The sequence below is a fragment of the Carettochelys insculpta genome, chromosome 4 (assembly GCF_033958435.1).
Source record: "Carettochelys insculpta isolate YL-2023 chromosome 4, ASM3395843v1, whole genome shotgun sequence".
NCBI classification, from domain to species: Eukaryota; Metazoa; Chordata; order Testudines; family Carettochelyidae; genus Carettochelys; species Carettochelys insculpta.
Window position 1 is genome coordinate 7,361,976 of NC_134140.1, and position 24,473 is coordinate 7,386,448.

The window sequence follows — 24,473 nt, forward strand, 5'->3', positions numbered from 1 at the left end:
TTGAGAGATATTGGCCAATGACTCTGCAATCACATCAGCCAACTTCCTCGGCGCCTTCTGCTGCATTAGATCCAGCCCCATGAACTTGTGCACGTGTAGCTTTGCTAAATAATTCTTAGACTGTTCTTTCCTGCCCACCTTCTTCCCATACTGTGCTGTCCAGAGTGGCAGTCTAGAAGTTGATCTTGTATGTGAAACATTTGAGTACTTCAGCTTTTTCCACATCATCTGTCACTAGATTGCCTTCCCCGTGTAAGGGTCTTATACATTGCTTGACCTTTTCTTGTTGCTATCATGTAGAAACCTGCAGAAACCTGCTGCCCAGGTTGCCACCTACTTCCACTTCCCTTACCAATACTTTCCTGTTGGTGAGCAGCAGGTCAAGAAGAGTAAAACCCTGTAATTGGTTCTTCCTTCAGCACTTGCACCCGGAAGTTGTCCCCAGCCCACACCAAAAACTTTGTGGGTTGTCTGTCTGCGCCTGGCTGTATTGCTGTCCTAGCAGATATCCTGGTGATTGAAGTTCCCCATGAGAACCAGGGCCGGTGATTTGGTAATTTCTGTTTAGTTGCCTGAAGAAATCCTTGTCTACCACATCTTCCTGGTCTGGTGGTCGATAGCAGACTCTCACCACAACATCCCTCTTCTCAGTCTCTCCTCTAATCTTAACCCAAGGAGACCCATGAGGGTTTTGTCCAGTTTCATGCTGAAACACTGAGCAATCCTACTGGTGTGTCATACAATACAGTGCAACTCCTCCACCCTTTCTCTCCCTCTTGGCCTTCCTGAACGATTTGTACCCCACCATGACACTGCTCCAGTCATATGTTACCTCACCAACTCTCTTGTTCTGATCCCTTCGTAACTTTATAGACCTGATTAAGATCACCCCAAACCATCGTTTTTCCAAGCTGAAAATTCCCAGTCTTTTTAATCTCTCCTCCTATGGAATTCTGTTCTCTCCCCCTATTCTTTTTGTTGCTCTTCTCTGAACCTATTCCCAGTGTAATACATCTTACTTGAGACCATGTAACCACAACTACACTCCATATTCAAGGTGTGCGTATACCATGGATTTATATGCTGCTTACTACTCCTTATCCCTTGTACTCTGAGTGGAGCAGAGGTCATCCACAAGTCCCCTCCACTTCACGCTTTCTCAGGACAAAACTTTTAGCTGACTCCAGGAGTCCCCTAGTTGTCCTTCAATCTCAGTAGATCTTCATGTTGTATGAGGTCTTCCTCTTTTGCTTTTCCTTGCAGATTCCATGTGAGAGCTTGGCGGACTTTGCTGGATGATGGTTTTCTGAGGGTGTGGCCTAGCCATCCCCACTGTCTTCTTTTGATTTCAATGTCAATTGGTTCTTGTCCTGCTCTGTTCCAAAGCTCCTCATTTGTGACAAGGTCTTGACATTTGATTTGCAGGATGTACCTCAGGCATCTATTTATTAATGTCTGTATCTTGTGATTTGAAGACTTTTTTGACTATGCCAGGTCTCCCATCCATACAAGAGCACACTCTTCCCCTTTGTGTTGAAGATTCACAGTTTTGTCTTTGCTGCTATTATTTGTGAACTCCTCCTCAGGGGAAGGAAAGTCTTGAATGCAGCTGTTGCTTTCCGTATCCTGGCATTGATATCCTTATCTGTTCCTCCATCCCTGCCTGTAATGCTCCACATCTTCCAGCTTACCCTGTCCCATTGTGATGGCGGTGTTGGACTGGTTGATCCTCATTGTCTTGGTCTTTCCCTTGTTAATGCTCAGTCCAGTCACTGAGGTTGTTTTGTCTAGCATTATGACCTTTTTATACTTTCAAGTCAGTGTGAATGGAGGGTGACACCATCAGCAAAATCAATGTCCTCTAGCTGTTGACAAGTGTCCACTGAATGCCTCATTGTGATGGCCATCTGTTGTCCTGCTCATAGTCTAGTCCTTTTGGATCAAGAACAGGAAAGGTGACAAAATAGGTACCCTTGTCACACGCTTGAGAGGATGTTGAAGGATTCTGTCAAGACACTATTGTGAACTACTTGCCATGTCGAGGGTTTGTACTTTGACCAAATCAAGTAAATAATTGTGGATGGGATGCCATGGCATTACAGCAGTTTCTACAAAGTATCTCTGTCAGCACTGTCAAAGGCTTTTTCAAAGTCTGTGAAGATTATGTACAGGATTAGATAGTGTCATTACCATATTTTCTGGCTTACTGTCAATCTCTTTCCTGATAGTGCCGAACCTTCTCTTCATTTTTTTTATTGTTGCTGCACATTGAGTGGCTGTATTCAGAGAACTATCCACAGTGTCTCCAAAAATCTCTGTCTTAAGTGTCACTTTGCTGCCCTGTCTCTCAATTTTGTGAGATCCCTTTAGCACCCTGTAGTCTGTACTGGACTTTGCTACCTGGAGCAATTGTGGATCATCTGCAAATTTTGCCATTTTACTGTTTATGCCTTTTCCCAGATCATTTAGAAACTTTTTACTCGTACCCTGTAAATGTAGGTGACGCTTACCTGGAAAGGCATTCCATCTCAGTTTGTTCCAAAAACATGAAAAACCGTGAGGCAAACAACTCAGAGTCCGTAGGGGGTGGTGCTTCTGAGCCTTGTGGGATCTTTGAAGAATCTCCCACTGGAATGGTTAAAACAATGGAAAAGTATTGGAGCTGGATATTGCAGACACAAGCCCAAACTGGAAATAACAGCTAACTGTCAGCTCTTCAGGAGGGTGCATATTTTTCAAAGCCTGAATCTAAAAATTTTGTTCCCCTTTGGGTTTCACTGATATTTTCATCGGACTCCGGAACCTAGATTTTCCATAAATGGATAGCCTAGTGTTTAGGTTTCAAAAGCTGATATGTGCATTACATGATGGACTTATAAAATAATATTGGGAGTAAAGAATTAACCAGAGCAGAAGTGGCTTGAAGTAACATAGAGAGCTTGTCACTGCATTGGTTTGAATGCTTACTCCATTACCATGGTAGCAGGATAAATGAGTATGTTGTGTGCTAATGGAAAGGGTTTTTTTCCTAATAATTACAGCCCCTATCTTCATGCAAGAGTCCGTGAAATCCTGTCTGACTGTGCCTTACCCATATCTGTTCTCACCTTCTCCATCGTGGGCTCTTACTTCTTCAAGGAAATAGAAAGTAAGTCAGCTTGTTTACTCCCCAAATTACCAGGAAAAAGGCACTTAAGATAGAAGGAAAAAGGAAAATAAGTTTATTGCAAAGAACGTTAAAACAAAAACAAAACCAAAACCCTGCAGTTTGTCTCCTAACTGCCATGCCTACACTTGCATAACTGTGCCTCCAATTGCCTCACTGAAAGCTAAATTGTGTAAACACCAAACAATATATCATGTAGTTTTTCCTCAATGAATTATTTAAGTCTGTCCTTCCATTTGAATGTCATTAACATGTGTATGTTGTTAGAAATACTTGATCCTGTTCTCAAAGAACAAAAGGGCAGGGTAATTAGTGGGCAGGAAGGTTGTTGCCAGCTGTACAGATGTGGTGTAGATGATCTCGGCCTGTTCATTTAGTCTCCTCTTTCTATTTTCCTAACTTTTAAAAAGTGTAATGATCCAAAGCATCTGGGTGATTCTAAGATACACAAGGAAATCTAAAAATGATACACCATTCACTGGACAAATAGATCAGCTTTTCCATGTCAGGAAGAGAGACTAGGGACAGGAATTGCATTGTCCTGTGATGACGTGAGTGGACGATGTGAGGAAATGTATGGAAGTAAATAAGAAGTGGCACTTTTGGTGTGACTCTCTCTCCATCCAACTGGGTTGAGAAATGGTGAATTGTAGCGTGTGATCTTTCCCTGAGTGACGATGGATTTCTTGTCACCAGCTGAAGTCAGCCACCTATTATGCTAAAACCCGTTCTGCAGTTGATTTGGCGTGAGGGTTTTTAAAATGTCTAGACTAGTAAATTAACTATGAAGTAGGACTGTCCAGTGAAGATGCTTAATTACGTATAATTAGTGCAGTTCCAGAAACATATTGTAAAATCCTATGTCTGTGATAAGAATATTTTGTGGTTTTTTTTTTCTTTACATTATCCTCAATTTTATAAGGAGATGAAAATTTAAAATTGCAGCATGGCTGGCCATTATCTGTCAAAGCTACAGTGATGAATAGACTTTTAAAAAGCAGTGGCCTTGTAGATTGCAGCACAAGAAGGAACCATTATGATCCTCTTGCCTGACCTCCTGATTGATGCAGGCCAGAGAACCAGTGGAACCTTCCTCCAGGCGAAAAATTCATGGTTGGGCTAGAACAGTGCTCAGCAGCCTTTATCCTCTCGTGGCACGCTTCAGCACGTGCTGTAATTTCACAGCACAGCCAACATATATAACTCAATCCCCACCCCCAGATCCCCACTGAAACCCAACCCCCATACCTCACCCCAGAGCCCCCTTCCCCCTGCTCTAACTCAATGCTGGTGATTCACCAGAGCCATTGCTGCCACCGCCAAGCACTTCTCCCACCCAGCAGTGAGGCGCATGGGCGGAGTGGCAGACAGCACTCCCAGTGTGTGGCTCTGAGGTACGCTAAGCGCGGCTTCACAGCACGCTGGTTGCATCTAGGAAACACCGAGGCTGCTTTTTCTCACTTTGTTTCTCCCCTGTGTGTTTACAGTGTCCAAATTTAACTACAACCCATCCGAGAGCTTATTCGTGCTGGCCCCAATCCACTCTCTCTCAGTGGGCTCTGTCGTGAGCGCCATGGGCCTCGGGTTCCTTCTGTCGATGCTTTTCTTCATCGAGCAGAATATAGTGGCATCACTCACAAATGCTCCAGAAAACAGGTAAAATGGTTAACGCCTTTCTTTCCAAACCAAGGCAGTTCTTCTTAGGACTTGTTTATGGGAACAATTAGACTGTGTGTCAAGCTAGGGTGTGAATCTATCCCGTTCTAATGGTCCTTGCACACTCTAATGCTCTTTGTTTTTTCTGTTGATCTCCCTCTGTGAGGACAGTTAACGATGCATTAGATTTCTTTGACTTAGTCCTCTTTAGATTAGGAGTAGCTCCAAGAGCATTAACAAACTGTTAATACTCAGCAGGGTACACGGTATGGAGAGTTAGGCCAGGTCTATGCTAGACATTAAAGTCGATTGTAGATAAATCAGTTCTAGCTATGCAATTGCTGTAGCTAGAATTGTGTATCTACAATTGACTTCCCTAGGCATCCTCCCAGAGGGAGGTCAACAGGAGAAACTCCCCCATCAACCTTCCTTAATCCTCAGGATATTGAGAAGTACAGGGGTTGACTGTTGACAGATAGGACAATTTAACTTGTCCTTACTACGTGCTCAGAATTGAACTGGGAGTGAAATCGAACTGGTTTGATCTTCCACGTGGTGTAGACATACCCTTCAAGCGTAGCAGAGTAGCACAGGGTAGCTTCACACTCCAGATTGCAGCAATCTAACTGTTCCATGTGTCAAAGCCCAAAGATAATCTCACTTTAGTGCTATGTCAGCAGGGCCCTGAGTAAAGATGGATTGGGACTGAATTGTGCAGCTTCTGTTTTTGTGTACCCCTTATCTAGTTACATGTACTTTTTTTTTTTTGCCAGTTCATCATGGCATAAATAGCCAATTTCACACCTGTGTAACACAGCGACAAAATGTGCTGTTTATGCTGTGACCAGCTCCCAAAAAATGTGATTTTTCTGCAGCATTTCTCAAACTGGGGGCCCTGCCTTACTTAGGCCTATTAAGGGCTCGTGGTAGTCCCTCCTTTATGTTTCTGCTGCTGGCAGTGTTGCAGCATTGAGAGCTGGACACCTCTCCAGCAGCCGCTGCTGTCCACTCTGCCTTGAGAGCTGCATTGGCAAAGACCAGATTTCAAAAGGAGAGACCAAGATGGCTGGCTGGCTAGAAACCAGACTTCACAGGTGTGTGACAGGATTTTCACAGACATGAGTTTGGTAGTCCCCTGTTCATAGGTTATGTCTCCGCTGCAATCAGGAAGTGCCATTGCAGCAATGAAAATGTTCTGTGCTATTTTTAATCAAAGCTAGCTGCATTAATAGTAGCAGTGAAGCTGCAGCAGGACCCCTGTGCTGCCAGCCTGTGCTACTTTGCCTGCATTACCATAGTTACTCAAACTACCTTTGATCTAGATATAGATCAAAGCTAGCTCAGGTATTTCCTCACATGTTGCATTCTCACCCCTCCTCTGCATTGTGGACACACCCATGGTGCCAAGAAATGGCTATAGTCTTAAAAATTTATATTTGAGCATTACGTGGTACAAGATAAGTGGCTACCACTCATTTTATTCATTTGGCCAGCAAGTACTCGATCTACATGCGAGCTTCCAACACCACCATTTCTTAAAGCAGAGATGCCCTAGGTGGGAGATGCAGAACACGAGGGGAAAAGGAGGATTAAAAAGGCAGAGCAGAGAACGGTAGACTCTGGCTGAACACCCAGCTCTGATGGCAGCAGCACAGAAGTAAGGTAGCATGATGTGGTATTGCCGCCCTTTTCCACTACTGTTGGCGACAGCACTGCCTTCAGAGCTAGGCATCCAGAAAGCTGTACTGTATACTTAAATGGCTGTGTCTGAATCAATGCCTTAGTGCTTTTAATACGTATTGTGAGTTGCATCTTAATTTTTTTTATTGGTATAAGTATGTGCCAGAGCAAGGATAGTGCGGAGAGTGAGTTTTATGTGCTACACAAAGAAGGAAGGCACGATCAGATACGTTTTTTGAGAACCTGTGGTTTAGAGTGACCAGATAGTCAGACTCTCTACCTTCTTTGTTCCAAAAATCCCAGTCAATTTCAAGCCACTATAACAAAAATGAGCGTTTAGGAAGCATACGACTTCTGACAAAGATGAAGCACCAGCATTATGTTGGAGCAATGAGTCAAGCTGTACATCAGTTACCCTACCAGTTTTCACTCTGTGGACTTTACATAATGAGCTCTGTTCTGAAGTCAGTGGGTGCACCTTCCACTCTGATATGTGGCTGGCATTTAGTCAGCCTTCTGGTTTCTTGATTCCTGGGATATAATGAATATTTCTTATTAAACTTAAGAGCAGATAAATGGGTCTACAGTATCTTGTTGCAGCTGTGCTAATTTAAAAGAATTTTGCAACTGAAAAAGTTGTGTTTCAAACGATGCTGGCTTGCTTCTTTCTAATTCAGAATATGGAAGCAAAGGAGGTCAGGCTCAAAGTTGGACCATATGTGAAATCTAGTATCAGTTTTATCTGAAATCAATGGTTTATGCCCAGACTTGGAAAAAAAAAGACAAAACTAGTCTTCAAATATTCCCTTTGATGTTCTTACCAACTACAGTCAGATATGGCATCAAGGATAAATTTAAAGCACTACCCCTCCACCTCAAGGAACTACCATGTTCTCAGTGGATTTTTTGCTAATGTAACACAGGGGAAGGTTTCTCTCCATTTTTTGCATAATAACTTTTAGTTAGTATTTTACTGTTTCTCACACTTTATTTGAAAAAGGACCATTAGGACAGGAAAGCAGAGAAGAGATGGGCTCTGAACAACTGGATTATGCCTGTTCTGGGATTTCTTCTCTGTGCAATTTGAAAATTCTCCTTTGCCCTCATTGATGCAACTTTTTAATTGAATAGTGATTGGCATAAAATGTAAGTTCTGTAAGTGTCATGATGACGACCCTTTCTTCTTAAATGAGAATTTTGCCATTTTTCTTGATTGAATTTCCTGAGTCTATTTCTATATATAATATGGCAGTGATGTAAAATCCCATTAGTTAAGCGGGCCCACTGTGGACCGGAGCTGCTCTGACTAAGCTGGAGTGTGTCCCCCTCTCTGATGCCCACCCATTAACCACAACCTGTAAGCCTCATCCGATTAGGGTGAGGCTAACTGATTAACCGTTAACAACCCTATAATGTGGTGAATTTTGGTATTGAACAGGCTTATATTTAAAGATACATAACTGGGTTCTTCCTTAGATATGGCAGCCTACCTGCTAACTCCTACATCAGCCTCTTTTTTTCAAATGTCAAGGAGCCTTTCTGTTGCAGGACAGAAATGCTAAAGATGCTGCTCAACTGAAAGTAGATTGCTAAGAGTTGACGAAACTGGACTGGGTAAAGCATTAGGATTTTGTCTAGGTCTGGTTGGCCCTGCCTCAGCATGGAGGGGTGGGCTAGATGATCCCTTGAGGTTCCTTCCAGCTTGCGTTTCTATGATCAATGAAAAGGCCAGTGATGGGTGGACTGACCAATGTACAGATGGCTTAGTGAATATTTACTGTCTCTTACATCTGTGGCTCTGTGCGTTGAGTTTCAGCATCACATAACTGACCATTATTCAAATTAAGTTTAGGCTATATCTATCTTGGATCAGGTCCCAGGCCTTGGTCTGCTTGCTGTCAAGGTTGGACCTCTCTAGTCCAGCATTCTCTGGTCCAGCAACATGTGTGATTTGACAAGGTTTAGTTAGCTGGATGTCCCCTTATCATGGATGTGGTCAAGTTTCCCATGGTCCCATATAGTTTGTTTCCAGCCACCATTCCTGGCTCTGTGTTCTGTGCTGTTATTTAGCTGCAGTTTATCCCTAAATGTCTTCTAAGAGTGCAGTAAACAGTGAAAGCATTGATAAAGCTGCTACACCATATTGACCTCCCACAGTTAGGCACCAGTCAGGTCCCAAGGGTGCCAGACTAGAGAGGCTTAATCTGTACTTTAAACCGCCCTGGGGCCAGTATTCCATGCTGGGACTGAAGCAAGGCTAAGGAGAGTAGCCAGATGAAGCTGGGCTTTGAAACATAGGCCAGGAAATAGTTTTTTGTATAAGCTAACAGGAAAACCCAAAAAGGGCAGCAGGGGAAGGAAAACAACAAAGGAAGCCACAGGTGTACAGGTACAGTATGGAAGTGCAGAACTCTATCTAGGGCCAGGCCTGCTCAATGCTTGCCTAAAGGGGAAGCATTCACGCAGCCCCAGTGGATGCTGCTGACTTACAGGTGTCTTGCCTAGGAGTGGGCCCCTCAAAGGGCCATTACTAAATGCTTAAGCATGTAGCTGACTTTCCAGACACACATGTGCAATGCATCAAAAAACTTTGGCCTGGAAAATTCCAGCTCGATGGATGAAAGTTTATGAGCAACTAAAACCAGGAGTTTAAAACGAAAAACACCTTGGCAGCCCTTATGGTGGCCGGGACTTGTGCTCCAGCTAGAACAGTAGTACGTCAGATGGCAGTATTCATTTTGAGTGAGTTGAGGTCTCCTGTTTTGATATTGCAGTAATGCTGAAGGAAAGAAGAGGTTTGTAAAATTCTGTGTGAATATTCTCCAGCAATGAATGTTCTAGCTCAGTCAGAGCAAGCGCAGCATTGTTACGACATGCTGACGTGCATGTAAAAACTTTATTAACTAGAATTTATTTCAGGTTAGTGAAAGGAACAGCTTATCACTGGGACCTCCTCCTTGTGGCCCTGATTAACACGGGGCTGTCTGTCTTCGGCTTGCCATGGATACACGCTGCCTTCCCTCACTCCCCAATGCACGTCCGAGCACTGGCCTACGTGGAAGAGAGAGTTGAAAATGGTCACATCTATGAGACGTAAGTTTTGGGGAGCCAAAATCCCTCAGAGGACAGAGGTATGCGAACCGGGGGCTCCTAAGGGGTTTCTGGGGTTCTTTTAATGCCTACAAGTGATTTGTTCTGAAGAAAGTGAATAAATCTTTTCAAACAGTCACCACCAGTCCAGGTGGCAGTGCTAGGAGTGGTCAGCTGCCATCAATGCAGAGGCAGCTGGAATGAAGGAGGATTGTTTGCAGGGGGATCATTGATTGGTCCCAGGGCCAGCTCTGGAATTTTGTGGTTCAGTGTAACCCCCATGACTGTTCTGGATCTTTGGAGTAGCTGGCAGTGGCACTGCTCTGACAGAACTTTTTTAGGGGGTGGCCTCAGGCTACGCTCTCAGTATTTTTTTTCCTACTCTCATTGGTTTATCTGGGAATCCATGAGGAAAAAACCGTGTGGTCGAGCTACATCTCCTCAGAGACGTTAGTATTTTTAAGTTCTCTGCTGAAGCCTTCCTCAGCAGTGAGACATTAGTTTGGCCAGATGCTCCCTGTTTCTCATTAGAAAAATATCCAGGCAACTCCCCCGTGTCTGAAACCTGGGAAGTCCAATGTGCGAATGGCAGATAGCAGTATCCGTGTGTGCTTATTTCAGAGCTCTCTGCAGCATCTGCCAGTGTGCCTCACAAAGCTGAGAGACTCTTCTGTTACGCAGACACCTCTCTGGAGGCCGCCCATCTGCCATGGGCAGAGCCCCATGCAGATACGCATTTATATCCAAGGATGTAAATTGCTATCCACTGAACCACAGGACTCTCCTGGGAACTGTAGTGGCAAAAGGAGCAGAACATGGAGCTGCTACTCCCAGGAGCTAGCATCCTACATCAGCAGCTCTTTCAGCGTGGCTGTACCATCCCCAGCCCTCTCTCTCCTGATCAGGAGCATGTCAGTGTGCTGGATGGGCTGGGGGCTGTACAGCTGCACTGGAGGAGCTGTCGGCGTGGAGTGTGGCTCCTGGCAGCAGTAGGTTTGCCTTTTGCTCTTTTCATCCCTGTCGTTCCTTAGAGAGCCCTGTGGTTCTGCAGATACCAGCTTACATCCTCAGGGGCCTGCAACCACAGATATATCTTTGTATCCATGCAAGGTTCTATCCCTCAGCTCTTCTTGGGGGAAAAAGTTGGCAGGACAGAAGCAAGTAGTTGTGGACACTCATAAGGTGCACTAAAAACCTTCCATCCTTCCTTTTCATTCTGCACAGAGGTGATCAGATACATAGATGACAACATTGAACTGAATGCTTGGGGGAAATGGTTGGTGTTTTTGTTGTTTGTTGCCTTCTCCAGCTGCCATGGAGATTACAGATCTCTTGTTCCTCACAAAGCTGGAAAAATATAAACAAGTGGATCTATGTACGGTCATCTTCCTTGGCTGCCTTGTGAGAGGGAATCTGAAACAAAGCTTAAACAGAAAATCAAAAAAGGATTGTTCATCTCTGAGTACTGAAAGCTGCTGCCTCCTGCTCTCTGAAAGAAACCAAGCTACAAACTTAGAACAGGATAGGATGGACACATGTAAACACAAGAAAAAAACTTTTAGAAAGCAAAAAATTTCCCCTGGTCCATGAAGGAATTGGGCTTCAGCATTTGATGCAGGCCAAACTTGGAGTATGATTGTGTAGACAAATTAATTCAGTGTGCTACACCTGATATAATGAGGAGCCTGGTGACCTGGCCTTGCTTTAAGGATTCTTTTGAAGATGTTCTAGGGTAGAGTCTCTCTGTCCTCGGTATCCCCTCAGTTGATGACAGGCCTTCTAGGTCCATAACTTAGCTGCAAATTCTAAAATGTCTTTCCAGAGCCTGTGTGAACCCATTTTGGTTAGATTTTCCTGGTAACAGACACAGTCCCTCTTGACCCCTGCTCCCCTAGGTGGATTTCAAGTCCTTGCTGCAGAACATGGAAGCGCTAGAGCTTTTCAACCAAACAGTCATACAAATTGTTTTAACGTGAGTACAAGATAATTTCCCCGAATTTTGTTCTTGGGAACAGCTGATGCTTTCTTGCAGAAGGTTTTCAGAATAACTCAACTCATGGCAAGGTTACAATGAGCTGGCAACAGATCCACGCAGCCTTAGCTATAAGCAATGCCACCAGTACTACCTCTCGGGCACTCTCATGTCCAGGTCAGGCTGCAAACTGTTTTACTTGGGGTATGAGGCACCTAGTGTGCTTTGTGCATGCTGAAAATAATAAATATTCAAATAAATTTGTGAGCCATAAGGTTGCCTGGTAACTGATCTGTTTATTTCTGACATAAAATTTCCATTTTTTTTTTTCCCCGCCTGCTGAAGTGAGAGCGCCCAGGGCACTTTTAATTGGCACATTCATTATTTTTCTGGACAAGCCAAATTAGCTACTGTATTCCATCCCTTTTGTTACACTCTTAGGATCGCCTGTGAGGCTAGATTAGGACATTACTTATCCTACAAACTCCCTGAATGGTCACAGAGATGCCGGTGCACAAAACATCTCATTCCAGCCATCAAAGAATCAGTTATGCATCCAGCTTGCTGGGGTCCATCATCTCAAGGATCTTTGTTCTACACCAACCCAGGCCTGGATGCAAACCAGTGGGGAAAGAATTCCAGACACCTCACTGACTGCTAGCTGTCCCAGTTCTTCCAAAGGTCCTAAAGAATTTGGGGTAATACTTTCTAAATAGTCCCCATGAGACGATGTTGGCCGCTATTCTTTTCTGTCTAGTAACTTATCTTTCTTAATTGTGCCACATTATCCAAGTCTAGTATTTTCCCTTGTTAAAGGATAACAGGTTACCATTTACATTTATTGACATGCCAGGTGACATTAACCAAGAGCTGTCCCCATTTTTTAAATATTTTCCTGAGAGAGGAGTTTTCCCCCTTTCTGCTGTGTTTGGTAGGCCCCTGGGCCAATGGTGGAGATTGAGCAGGTGTTAGGGTAGCAATGTCCCTTTCTTATTTTTCAGCTTCTTGCATGGAGCACTCTGTTCACATTTGGGAATAGTTCTGAGCTGTGTGTGGTACAGCCTGTTTTAAAGTCACTTTGCACTTTCTTGCTTCCTGTCAATATGTTTCCAGTGACAGGTCTGTCAGTCTAAAATCTGTCACCTTCTGAAAATTTGCATTAAGCAATTGGATTTTTAAGCAGGGTTAATGGAATATTTGCAGAGCAACTCCCAGACTCCACCACAGGATTAATGTCCTAATTCCCTAAATAATTCTGTGGATTTTTTCCCTGTTGTATAAACAGGGAAATTCTTGTGTTTATCGACAATGCTGGTGATTTAATCAGGAGAATGTGTTTTCAAGTGGATCACTAGATAGTTCCCACAGAAGCAGCTCTCTGACCTCCCTTGGGGAATGGAGTGTGTGTGTGTGTGTGTGTGTGTGTGTAGTGTAATATGGCACTCCTGCATGCCTTATTGTGTATGAAATCAGGTAGTGCTGGACAGGTATAACATGCAGAAAGGGGACTCTAGCATTAAAGTGATTCTGTTCATTAGACTGCTGAGGTTGAAGCTGAGCTTGTGTCCACGGAGCTTAGGATAAAACAAGACAGGGAAAATTAAACAGGGTTAGTTTTGGGGCCTTGGCATTTATCCAGCTGCTCTTTTTGAGCAGTTGACCAAATGACCTCAAGTGAGGCCAAGGGGTTTTTTGTCTTCTGAAAATGTTGGTATTTGGCTGGAGGTACTTGATTGTTGTATTGGAATGTCCCATAACAGCTGCCCCTTGTGAGTGAGCCCCAGGGCGTAAGCATAGGTACTGCTGTGTCACTGCTCGTCTTTGCTGCCTTGTCACCATGCGTATCTTTCCACCTGTAGGATTGTGAGCGTGAAGGAGACACGACTGACGACACTGGTGGCCAACTTCTTGGTGGGGCTCTCGCTCTTGCTCCTGCCGTTTCCACTACAGTGGATCCCGAAGCCAGTCCTCTACGGCCTCTTCCTGTACATCGCTCTGACCTCCATTGATGGGAATCAGCTCTTTGAGAGGGTGGCCCTCTTGCTGAAAGAGCAGGTAGAGAAAGTCGTACTGGAAACTTACTGCACAGGATATGGAACAAGAAATAGCACCTTACACTCTGTTTCCTGAGGAAACTCATATAATGAGTTGATTACCACAGCTTCAAAACACTGCCATTAAACCGTCTATGATTGTGTGTTCTATCTTCCTCCCTCCTTCCCCAACCCATCCACCGCATGCCCTACGTAAGCTGTCTCATAGATGCAGCCCCAACGATAGTTCCAGGGCAATAGGCCATCACGCAATTCCTGACAGTCTTGCCATTAACCCTGACAGGAAGGGTGCTTCAAAAGCCTCATGTTCCTTTCCTTGATACATTAAGGAGCGTTTATTGCCTGCCTTTGCAGTCACGCCCCTCATTTTATGTTCCCCTTTGATATTTGTCACTTGATTATTATTTTCTTGCATGTTGTCAAACAAGGCATAAGCTCTTTGGGCCCTTTGCACTGAATTTACTCCAAAACATTCAGAATTGTAGCCTCTTTTGGTGAACGTTAAACAGTGAGTCAAATCCTGCTGTCGGACATGAGCTTGTGGCTCCCACTAAAAATTCCTCACATCAACATGTATCCAGTAACTTTATTTTTTTCTATTTCAAATGGGTGAAACTAATGCTCATGAAGGTGAGGCACACCCCAATTGTCAGTTCTATGCTGGCACAAGACTGTCTCTTGCTAAAGACTTGACTTAGCTTTCTTTGGACATGGGCTTTCATAGGCAAAACTGCACTTTGTCACATGGATCTGATGAAGTTGACTCCTGCCCACAAAAGTTTTTAGGCCCCAGTAAACCTGCTGATCTCTAAGGTGCCACTGGATTCCGCCTTGTTTTTCCAGATACAGATTAGTACAGTTATCCCACCGATACTTGTTTCTCTTTTGTTCTATCACATCTGGCGGAGTGAGACATTCATAAAGACTGAGGCATCTGTGCATTACTTCAATACAGACAAGAACACTGAACTGACACACATTCACTTCAGGCAGATGGATACACATCTCCATATGTGGAAACTCTGTGGCATTGGGAGTGCAGTTCCCCCGAATTCCTTTTCCTTTAGAGATCCCGAATCTGCGAGTCGCGTCTCTCTTGCAGAGCAGCAATGTCAGCTTGGAGCCTCTTCAGTTCCTCATTGATGACAGCGGTCTTTCGGGTGTCACTGATGTCCTGATGATCTTCAGTCAAACCGGTCAGCATGGTCTGCACATTCCAACAAGCAAGCTTAAAGCTTTGATGGTTTCCTTTTCTTGTTGATTTTCTTATTGGTTTGCCTGGTGCTCAAATTTCAGTCACTTGTCAGATTTGGGAACCTTAAGCCTCACGCACCCAGTGAGGCAGGTGAACTGTGGCAGGACAGTACCCTACTGGCTGGGGGCTCCCAGCTTGTGGCACGCAGTGACTGTCCAATGAGATGCAATGATCTCTCCCACCGTCGAATGCAATCCCTGGCGCTCGTTCTCTATGCCAATCGAGCAAGAGCTTATAACTGGTATCTGTTATCTCCTGTGTTGGTTCAACGCTGTTAAGCGATCCTGGAGTACCTCTCCAGGAGCGAGCCTGGGCAACCTTTTTTTTTTTTTTTTTTTTTCCCATTTTGGGACCCTGGGCTGCCCAGACGCCAGTGTCCCCCTCTTGGCTTTACTGATACAGTCCAAAGGAGAGGATAACCTCTACGTCTGGTACCAACTCAGCTGCAGGAGTTGCCGGGTCAATGCCAGGAGTTGGCACAGAACCGCCTTAGGACTCCCCTCTGGATTTGCTGTCAGGGTTTACTCCCTTAGCCTTGCTCCTTCCCAGGATAACCCACAAGGCAGGATAACCCACAAGGATGCATCCTTGCTCCGACATTGTTCAGGATCTTCTTTGCACTCCTCCTGAAGCACGCCTTTGGATCTTCAACAGAGGGCATCTTTTTGCACACAAGATCTGATGGGAAACTGTTTAATCTTGCAAGGCTGAAAGCTAAGTCTAAGGTGCGGGAAGTCCTCATCAGCGATATGCTGTTTGCGGATGACGCTGCTGTAGTGTCACACATAGAAGACCAGCTTCAGAAACTGCTGGATCAGTTCTCCAAAACATGCAAGGAGTTCGGGCTTTCCATCAGCCTAAAGAAGACAAACGTACTTGGTTAGGACATTGCTGAACCTCCATCAATCAGCACTGACAACTATACATTAGAGGTCGTCCACGAGTTCGTTTACCTTGGGTCCACCATCACTGACACCCTGTCATTGGAGACTGAGCTAAATAGGAGGATCGGAAAAGCAGCCACAACTCTGTCCAGACTCAGCAAGAGTGTGGAATAACCTCAAGCTGTACACCCACACCAAAATGCAAGTCTGCAGAGCCTGCATCCTCAGCACCCTCCTTTACGGTAGCGAGTCTTGGACCCTGTATGCCCGCCAGGAAAAGAGGCTGAACGTCTTCCACTTGCGCTGCCTCCGGCACATCCTTAGACTATCGTGGAAGGACAGTGTGTCCAACACCGCTGTCCTTGAGCAAGCTGGGATCCCAACCATGCACAACCTCCTCAGGCAGCAGCAACTCCACTGGCTTGGCCACGTCCACAGGATGAATGATGGAAGGATCCCAAAAGACGTCCTGTGTGGCGAGCTAGCCTCTGGCAAAAGACCTCCCGGACGCCCCCAGATGCGCTACAAAGATGTTTGCAAGAGGGACCTCAGGGAGGTAGACATTGAGCCAGACAGCTGGGAGGAACTGGCAGACGATCACAGCAGATGGAGGCAGGAGCTACACAAGGGCCTTCAGAAGGGTGAGATGAGGATCAGACAGCTAGCAGAGGAGAAGCGAGCCCACAGAAAGCACAGTAAGGACCTGCCAGACACCCACTACACATGCAACAGATGCAGCAAGGACTGTCACTCTCGTGTGGGTCTTCACAGTCACAGCCGACGCTGCAAGTGATGATCCCAAATGGAACCACAAAGGGCACGATCCGTAGTCTACGTAGACTGAAGGATGCCTACTACTCCCCCTGAATCCTTGTGATCTGTATGGGCTTTTCCAGTACCTTCCCAAAGGCAACCTTATTTATTCTTTTAACCCCCATGCCTCCTGAAAATGTGCTAAGAGACATACAGGAGAAAGGCCTGGTCTACACGAGGGATCAAAGTCGATCGCGGATACACAGTTCTAGCTGTGCTGTTAACATAGCTAGAATTGTATCGGGATCGACTTTCTTTCCTAGCGTAGATCAGGGCTCTGCGAGCTCACGCTGACATCCCTTACTCCATGCTAATGTATCAGGATCGATGGCTGAGCCCAGAGAGATTGATTTGACCTCATCTTCACACACACAGCAAAATCGGTCTCTGGAGGAGATTGATCACAGCACATCGAAACACCTGCACCCCCAGATGTATAGAGAAACCCTGAGACAAGTAACTGCCCAAAGAGCTTGCAGTCAGAGTCAACAAGGAAGCGCTTAACGAAACCCTCAGCGACTGAATAATTATGGTTCAGCCATTAGTTCCATAGCTCTTGGCACTGGTTGGCACAGTTTTGCCTTTTGCCTTGATTTGCTTTATAAATTACTTGAACTTGACCTTTTGTTGCCTTTAAAATAATCCATTCCCGCCTTAGGGACTCCAAAGGGTTAATTACATGAGGCTTCCCAAGCAAGTTTTCCTTTCTGTGATTCAGCCCAGATGTGACAGAGCTTTAGTGTGCTGATCTTTCACCCCTGGAGAAATGGGCTCCAAAGGGCCTTGTGCTGTTACTCCTTCTGGAAACCATTCTGAAGTGTTGGAGAGTACAATCCGTAAATGCTTTAATGACGCCATTTAATAGACTGACGTACATAAATATATTTCTACCCTCTGACTATAAAATATCAGGTACATATATTTTAAAAGGCAGCCCCAGTGTCTAAATACTATTTATAGGCTGGATAACTCTCCTAAAATATCAGCCATGTAATGACAATGGATTTGAGAAATAAGCAAAGCTAATGGAATAACGGAAGATGTTTCACTTTGTTTTATAACAGCTTTAAAATCTCAAATCGTGACTAGGAATATTTTAGTATGTGCACATCTAAATGCACAAACAAGTAAATGCAGTTTAAAGCTAGCTGGTGAAAAATTAGTTATTCCTTCACTTACTCATCATGTTCTGGATTATATTCCCCAGCTGCAGAAGATACCCCTGCATTGTTCAGTGAAGTTATCAGCTACTGCAAGAGAAACACAGAACTCTTCTCTTGGGTCATGGCATGTGGAAATGCTTTTCAGTTTGCCTGTTAATGGAGTATTTTTAGAAAGCAATTACACTTCATAGCTGATAAGCAGTTGACTTCCAAGTAGACTGTCATTCGAGCAAGCTACCTGTTTACAATCCATTCAAAATTTTTCAGTAGAATAGTTGGAAAATACAGTTTTGCCAAATTCACATTGGCTCTCGGAGCATGTTGAACTTGACCAAATTTTCACCAGGAAAAACTGAAAATGATTCATATCAACTTTCTTGTTGCACTTTTGTACATGTTAAAATCTTAATTTTAATACTATATTTATATATATTTCAGTAGCTAAACATTGACTCAAAATACATCAAAATGATGAGGTTGTGATTAAATATTTTTACCTTTTTATGAGAAGCAATTCATGATCCAGAGTAGAAACTTTGAAATTTTTGTATTTGCCAGGAAATTTTGGCTTTCTAGTACAGGATGAAAACAAATTTCAAAAAGGAGCAAAAATTATGTTTTTATAATAAATTCTGCTGATGTTAATGGGACAGATGCAAAGCCAGTCACTAGGTTAGACAGTCCCTAGTAAAATGAATCTCCACCTTGTGCATTATTGTGTTTGTAATAAGGGCCAAATTTATAGTTGTCCTTCAAGATATTGGACATGTGCATTCCACTCTTGATGTACATATGCCCAGCTCACAGGTGTCAAATTATTTTTCACTGGTGTCCGCAGATTAGCTCACACACGTTCTGCTGTCGTGCACCACTGTCTGCCAGCACCAAGCATCCAGCTGTTGAATCGTAAAATACTAGAACTATACTATAGTTCTGTACTCCAGCCCTAGGCTGAGGCCGTGAGCAATCCTCACTCAAGTGGCTTGAAGTGTTATGGAGAAGCTTGTCTTTGAGGTGGTAGCCGTATGTGCAAAGACCTCCAGCCTAGGGCAAGAAAAGAGAGAAGCCAAGTGAAAGGTTATGCAGGCCAGCATCCCTCAGAGCTCCAGCAGAGCCAGCTGTTGGGACGCAGCAGTGACGGCTTTGTCGTTGGGTAGACTCCCTCAGGGTTGTACGTTCCATGCCTGCCCAGGAAACAGTTCTTCCTGTAGCAGACTCCTCATAACTCTTCCCCTTCCAAGGAGAAGGTGGAAAGTACTCACGTGACACACAGCTCATTGCCACCGTTGAAGACGAACAGAAGTAGGAGCAGCTTCCGAGCTGATCTGCCTAAATCAGCAGCACTAATGATGCACACGCCCTCCCGAGCCCCTGGATAGTTTACATGTTGCTGCAAAGTGCTGCTAATCACACGTGAGCAGGGGGTAGGATCTCATTGTGGTATCAGTATAATTTCTTGTGTTCCAGATGTTCCCCCAGGCAAGTATCTGTGGTTTTCTCCTTTTCTGTTGCCTGGGTCATTGTTTGTGTTCTGTTGCCAGTACTTTAACCAGTGGTATTAGCTTTACCCCTCAAAATCCTCCAGTTCAACTCTTTGATCTAAGGAGCCAGGCCTGAACTTGGTCGGCGAAGTCCTTCAATATCTGCAATGTTACTTCCCTATTTCTGAGAGCTGCCTGTTGCTTTGAGGTATGAGACGAACCTTACCCGCTGTGTGTCGATGGGTTCCCTAAAATAATGATGCTGCTTGCTCTTCATCCTGTTCCCCTTGACTGTCCAGGAGTGAAGGAAAGTACACAGATTGGGTGAGTGGCTCCTCTGCCCACTCCCCTCTCCGGCTAGGAGCGAGCGGCCTGCACACAAGCCGTGTACTTTCCACCCTACTCCCAGCTAGGGGAATGGGAAGGAGAGTAAGCGGCGTCCTGGCACACACAGCTGCTGCTCCTCTCTGCCCATTCCCCAGGCAAAATGATACCCGTATCCCTCACCTGAACTGATGTCTGTTGCGCCCGGTTCATACCTGCTCTCTCTTTCACAGACTGCGTACCCTCCAACTCATTACATTCGCCGGGTCCCTCAGAGGAAGATCCACTATTTCACAGGCCTACAGGTTCTCCAGCTTCTTATCCTCTGTGGCTTTGGGATGTCACCCTTGCCCTACATGAAGATGATTTTTCCTCTCATCATGATAGGAATGATCCCGATCAGGTATGACGATCTCCGTACTACAGGCACATCATGGCATGACCGGTTTGTTTGGCTTCTGATTAAGGAACTACATGCAACTTAGGAGCACTTGACCTATGAGGAGAGGCTGAGGGATTTGGGCTTACTTAGTTGGCAGAAGAGAAGAGTGAGGGGTAGTTTGATAGCAGGTTTCAACTCCCTGAAGAGGGGCTCTAATGAGGATGGAGAGAGGCTGTTCTCAGGAGGGATGGATGGCAGAACAAGGAGCAATGGTCTCGAGTTACAGTGAGTGAGGTCTAGATTGAATGTTAGGAAAAGCTATTTCACCAGGATGGTGGTGAAGTGCTGGAAGGTATTACCTAAAGAGGTGGTGGAACTTCCATTCCTATTGGTTTAGAAGTCCTGGCTCAGTTGATTTAGTTTGGGTTGGTCCTGCTTTGGGCAGGAGGCTGGACTCGATGACCTCCTGAGGTGTCTGCCAGCCTCAGGATTCCATGACCCTAACTTAGGCCAGGTCGACTCTGCTGCTGAAGTTGATCTAAAGCACATCACTTTGGGATGTGAAAAAGCCCCTCGCCCTCTGCTCGATACAAACTTTGTTCTGCTCACACCAGCTCTGTGTTGGCAAGAGATACTCACCTGCCAGCATAGCTTACATTTCTTGCTGAGGTGGAGTAATTATGCAAAGGGGAGCACACCCTGGTCAGCCTAGTCAGTCTTCACCAGTTATTCTCGAGGAGCACAGCTGTGCCGATGTACCACTGTCATGTAGACTCACCCATAGGTTTTTCTGTGGTCCTGTGCCATATTCCCTAATGGCTTGAGTGGTCCCACCCCATGCTGCCCGCTCCCCTGGATCATGGATAGCAGGGCGTGGTGGATGGGATCTTTTTGAGGACTCCCCTCAGAGGGCAGGAAGTGATATTGTGTGTGGCACGTAGAACCCCCCGCACTAGGTAGGATAGCTAAGCCAAACCGGCCTAGGGCAGAGAGAGGCCCTAGCGCGGGGTGCATTGCAAAGCAAGGAGGAGCCCAGAAGGTAGATTGTTGGCTCTAGGCAGTGATGGGCAGCCATGGCTGGTGAGTGGGCACATGAGTGTCCCTCCTTCATCTCTGTGGGCTGTAGAATTGAAGTCAGTCGTGCACTAACCTAGATCCCAAAATAAGATCAAGTACATTAATACCTGGTATGATGGATATTTCAAAACAAATAGAAGCCCTTCAGTCATTAGTAGAACTGGTAGCTGCTTCAACTAATAAAAAGGAAACATTCACACTTACTTTACAAGATGAAATCCCAGTCTGGCTTCTTCCCCATGTCCTCTCCCTGCACTCCCAGAGCACTACAAACTGGCTGTTTTGCGCCCCATCCCTGCTCCCCCCACCCCGCCTTCCTCTTAGAGCTTGAACGCCATGAATCAGACATTCAGTCTCGAAGGGGCAGGGGCAGAAGCAGGGACAGAGCATGAAACAGTCGATTCATGGCACGCAGAAGTGCAGGGAGGGACAGGGAGAAGTGGTAAGTGCAGGGCACCAATGCGTGACAGGCCTGGGGGAAGAGGCAGAGGTGTTGCGTGGACCACCACTGGCTCTAGGGGTTGTATGACAGTGCCTTGATTAGGGCAGAGCTGCGACTGAGTCTTCCATCTGTAATGCTGTGGGTTACACAAGCAGCATCACAACTCGACCTGTAACTTGTTACTCTCAGCACAGTTGCTACACACAGTAACAACTGTTTTCTCATCTGTTACGGAAAGAACTCTTAGCATGAACACAGTGCTTTATGGCTTCAAACCCCACTATCTCCTGGGCCATGCTGCGTAGTATTAAGATGGCACAGGCACACACTCACAATTGGCTGACGTTTGCCACAGGAGCCCTGAAATTATGTGGGGCTCTTAATCTAAATTTTGGCAGACTCCCTCAGTGCCCTAGGGGCCATTGCTGCATGAAAGAAATTCATTCTTTCAGCATGTTAAGGGCTGGGTTTCTTCGGCTCATTAAATAAAACAATGGGCCGATGCCCTCTTTCATATGCCGTCCCTCCTTAGGTGTGGTGGGAAATGAATTCAACACCAAACAGCAATGAGCTGTTAAAAATCACTTCTAAGCACGCGTGTTGGGCATCAGCCAACCTGGGAGCTGTTGAAGGATGCCCGGCTGCCTTTGACGCATTACAGTGCAGTGTGTCCCACCTGACTGAAAAGGCCCTCGGCAGCTGCTTGGAAGCTCTGCAGAGAGCAGCGATAAATAAGGGGATAAAGTGGAGCAAGTCGCAGACAGAAGCGTGATGGCCCAGTCCTGTCCCCGCCGAAGGGAAATGCCAAAGCTGCTGTGGTCTCCAGTATGGTCAGGAGCAGACTCTAGTGCTTCAGCCCTTCGTTGCTGCTTTTCCCTGCTAGCTGCTGGTGACTGAGCCCAGCTGTGCAGAAAATGCCTCCTGCCAGCCAGTGGCAGCAGCATGTGTAAGAGCATTCCCTGCCCCTCGGGGCCAGTACAGAAATGTCACTGCAGTGGCAGCACGTCGCCACGGGTGCCAACACAGGAAGGGCTAGTGCAGACCACCCACCTGGGGTTCCGAGTGTCTAACTGGGAGGCAGTCTGGGTGTGGGGGGGGGAGGGCGCGGGCTCTGGGAGGAGGGGAGGGGCTGAGTTCTGGGAGGAAGTTTGGGTGTGGGGTGGGGGCAGCGAGGCTCTGGTGCTCTGTAGCTTGGATGCAGGCTCTAGGCTGGGGCAGGGGAGTGGCACTTACCCCAGGCAATGCGCCTCTCAAAGGTACATCCCTCTGGCAGTGGCTGGGGCTGCAGGGAGCGTGCTGTCCACTTCCGGGAGTGGAGCAGAGCGAAAGCAGGGAAGGGAGCCTGCTCTCGCTCAGCTGCCGCGCCAGACTGTTGTTGTCTAAAGTTTCCCGATTTGACTGAGGTAGCCTCCAGGAATGTAGGGTGACATCTGGCAAAAGTGGGCACATTGCCAAACCTATACCAGCAGTATTCGACCACCTTGCAGTCCAGCCCTGCTGTCAGAACTGTCCACCGTGCTCAGCAGAGTGAGGTGTGGATGGAGTACAGAGGTGAAGCCATTTATTGGCACATCTGTTCCTCTCCTTCAATGAAGAAGGGGGAGAAGCAGAATGCAAAAACCAGCCAAAGCCCCAAATACATGAGAGAGGTTACACTATCCAACTGTATGAAAAAGTAGCAATTGTAGCATCAGAGTCGTGGGACCTAGAGAGGTCTTGTAGTGCCGTTCCCTGCCCTCAGTTCCAGTTCTCATAGCAACGTTCACTAATTCACACTCCACAGACAGTGTGTGGGATTACTGCTTAGACTGCAAGATGTATACTTCAGTACACGCAGTGTGCGTGATGAGCTGTTTTCTTACTGAGAGAATGAGCTGTTAAAAATGGGTGAATAAGTGATTCCTTTCCTTCCTGTGTTGTTGATTAACCTACGAATACCCAGTAGGATGTATTATGGAGGGAACTTTGTGATGTTGCCTGCAATGCTACTTTGTGTTCGTATTAGCTCGCAGGAATGAAATTATTATTATGTTGTATAAAATAGATTCCAGACGTCCCAGTCTGTACCTTGCCCCGGCAATGGGATGGATGCTTTATTTCATGTTACGACAGTGCCAGTTGTAACAAGAAATAAGATGGCTCCTGCTCCAAAGACCTCCCAGGGACGAGACAGGTTGAACGCAGTGCAGTGGGCAGAACTGAAAGACGACTGACTGTAAGAGCAGTGGTGTGTTTTCTTCAAGCCCCAGCTTTTGGAGGCATCGTCAGAATCTTAGTGTGCTTTTGGCTGCGTTTCTCACAAGTAAAAGCAACACAAATGTGGTGTTTTATTTAAAAAACTCATCTTTTAAGCCAGTCTCACAATGTTTGGAGCGTTGCAGTTTAGGAATAATTGTCATTGGAGATGGAAATGACCTACTGGGAAAGCTCTGTTTTGAGCAATCAAACGCTGGTCAGCTGCCTCCCCTAAATCCTCAAGGGGACAGATGTGGGGACGAGGCCAACATGCCACTCCATCCTCGCTGGGTGCTCGTGCCCCAGTCTTCCCTGTAGCCCCCTATGTAGGGGAGAGGGCACAGCGGCACTGGAAATGGAGATGTTGCCCTAACAGCTGAAGGTCATTTGTTCTAGGGTGCTCTTTGCCACAGTGCAGTTCCAGGGATTCCAGCCATGTGAACAAATGCAGCTGTTTTCCCTCCAGCTTGACAAATGTGATGTAAATCACCAAGTTGCATGCATTGTCCCAGCTCTGACACCCCCAGCTCTGAAGAGCCTGAGAGAGAATGAACAAAACCCCTTAGTGTCTCTGTAGTCCACCACTCTCAGGACCTGACTGATGCTGAACCATGGGAGGTCAATATATTGTCTAGCACATTACCAACACTTATATTGCTGACTGGGAGCTTAGAAGACATTTAGGGGTAAATTAGAGCTAAACAACAGCACAGAAGACTGAGAGCCAGGACTGGTAGCTGGAAACAAACTTTGTGGAACTATGGGAAACTTGGCCACACCCATGATAAGTGGACATCCA

General features: G+C 45.8%; 1 protein-coding gene across 3 annotated transcripts in view; it reads left to right on the forward strand.

Moving 5' to 3' along the window:
* Positions 1-24,473, forward strand: part of SLC4A11 (solute carrier family 4 member 11) — a 173,834-nt gene that overhangs the window by 147,785 nt on the left and 1,576 nt on the right. For all 3 annotated transcript variants that reach the window (XM_074991656.1, XM_074991658.1, XM_074991657.1), the window contains exons 15-19: positions 3,042-3,148; positions 4,654-4,822; positions 9,422-9,595; positions 13,424-13,619; positions 19,772-19,941. In XM_074991656.1, coding sequence (XP_074847757.1) covers positions 3,042-3,148; positions 4,654-4,822; positions 9,422-9,595; positions 13,424-13,619; positions 19,772-19,941 — 816 coding nt within the window. The remainder of the gene's footprint in view (positions 1-3,041; positions 3,149-4,653; positions 4,823-9,421; positions 9,596-13,423; positions 13,620-19,771; positions 19,942-24,473) is intronic.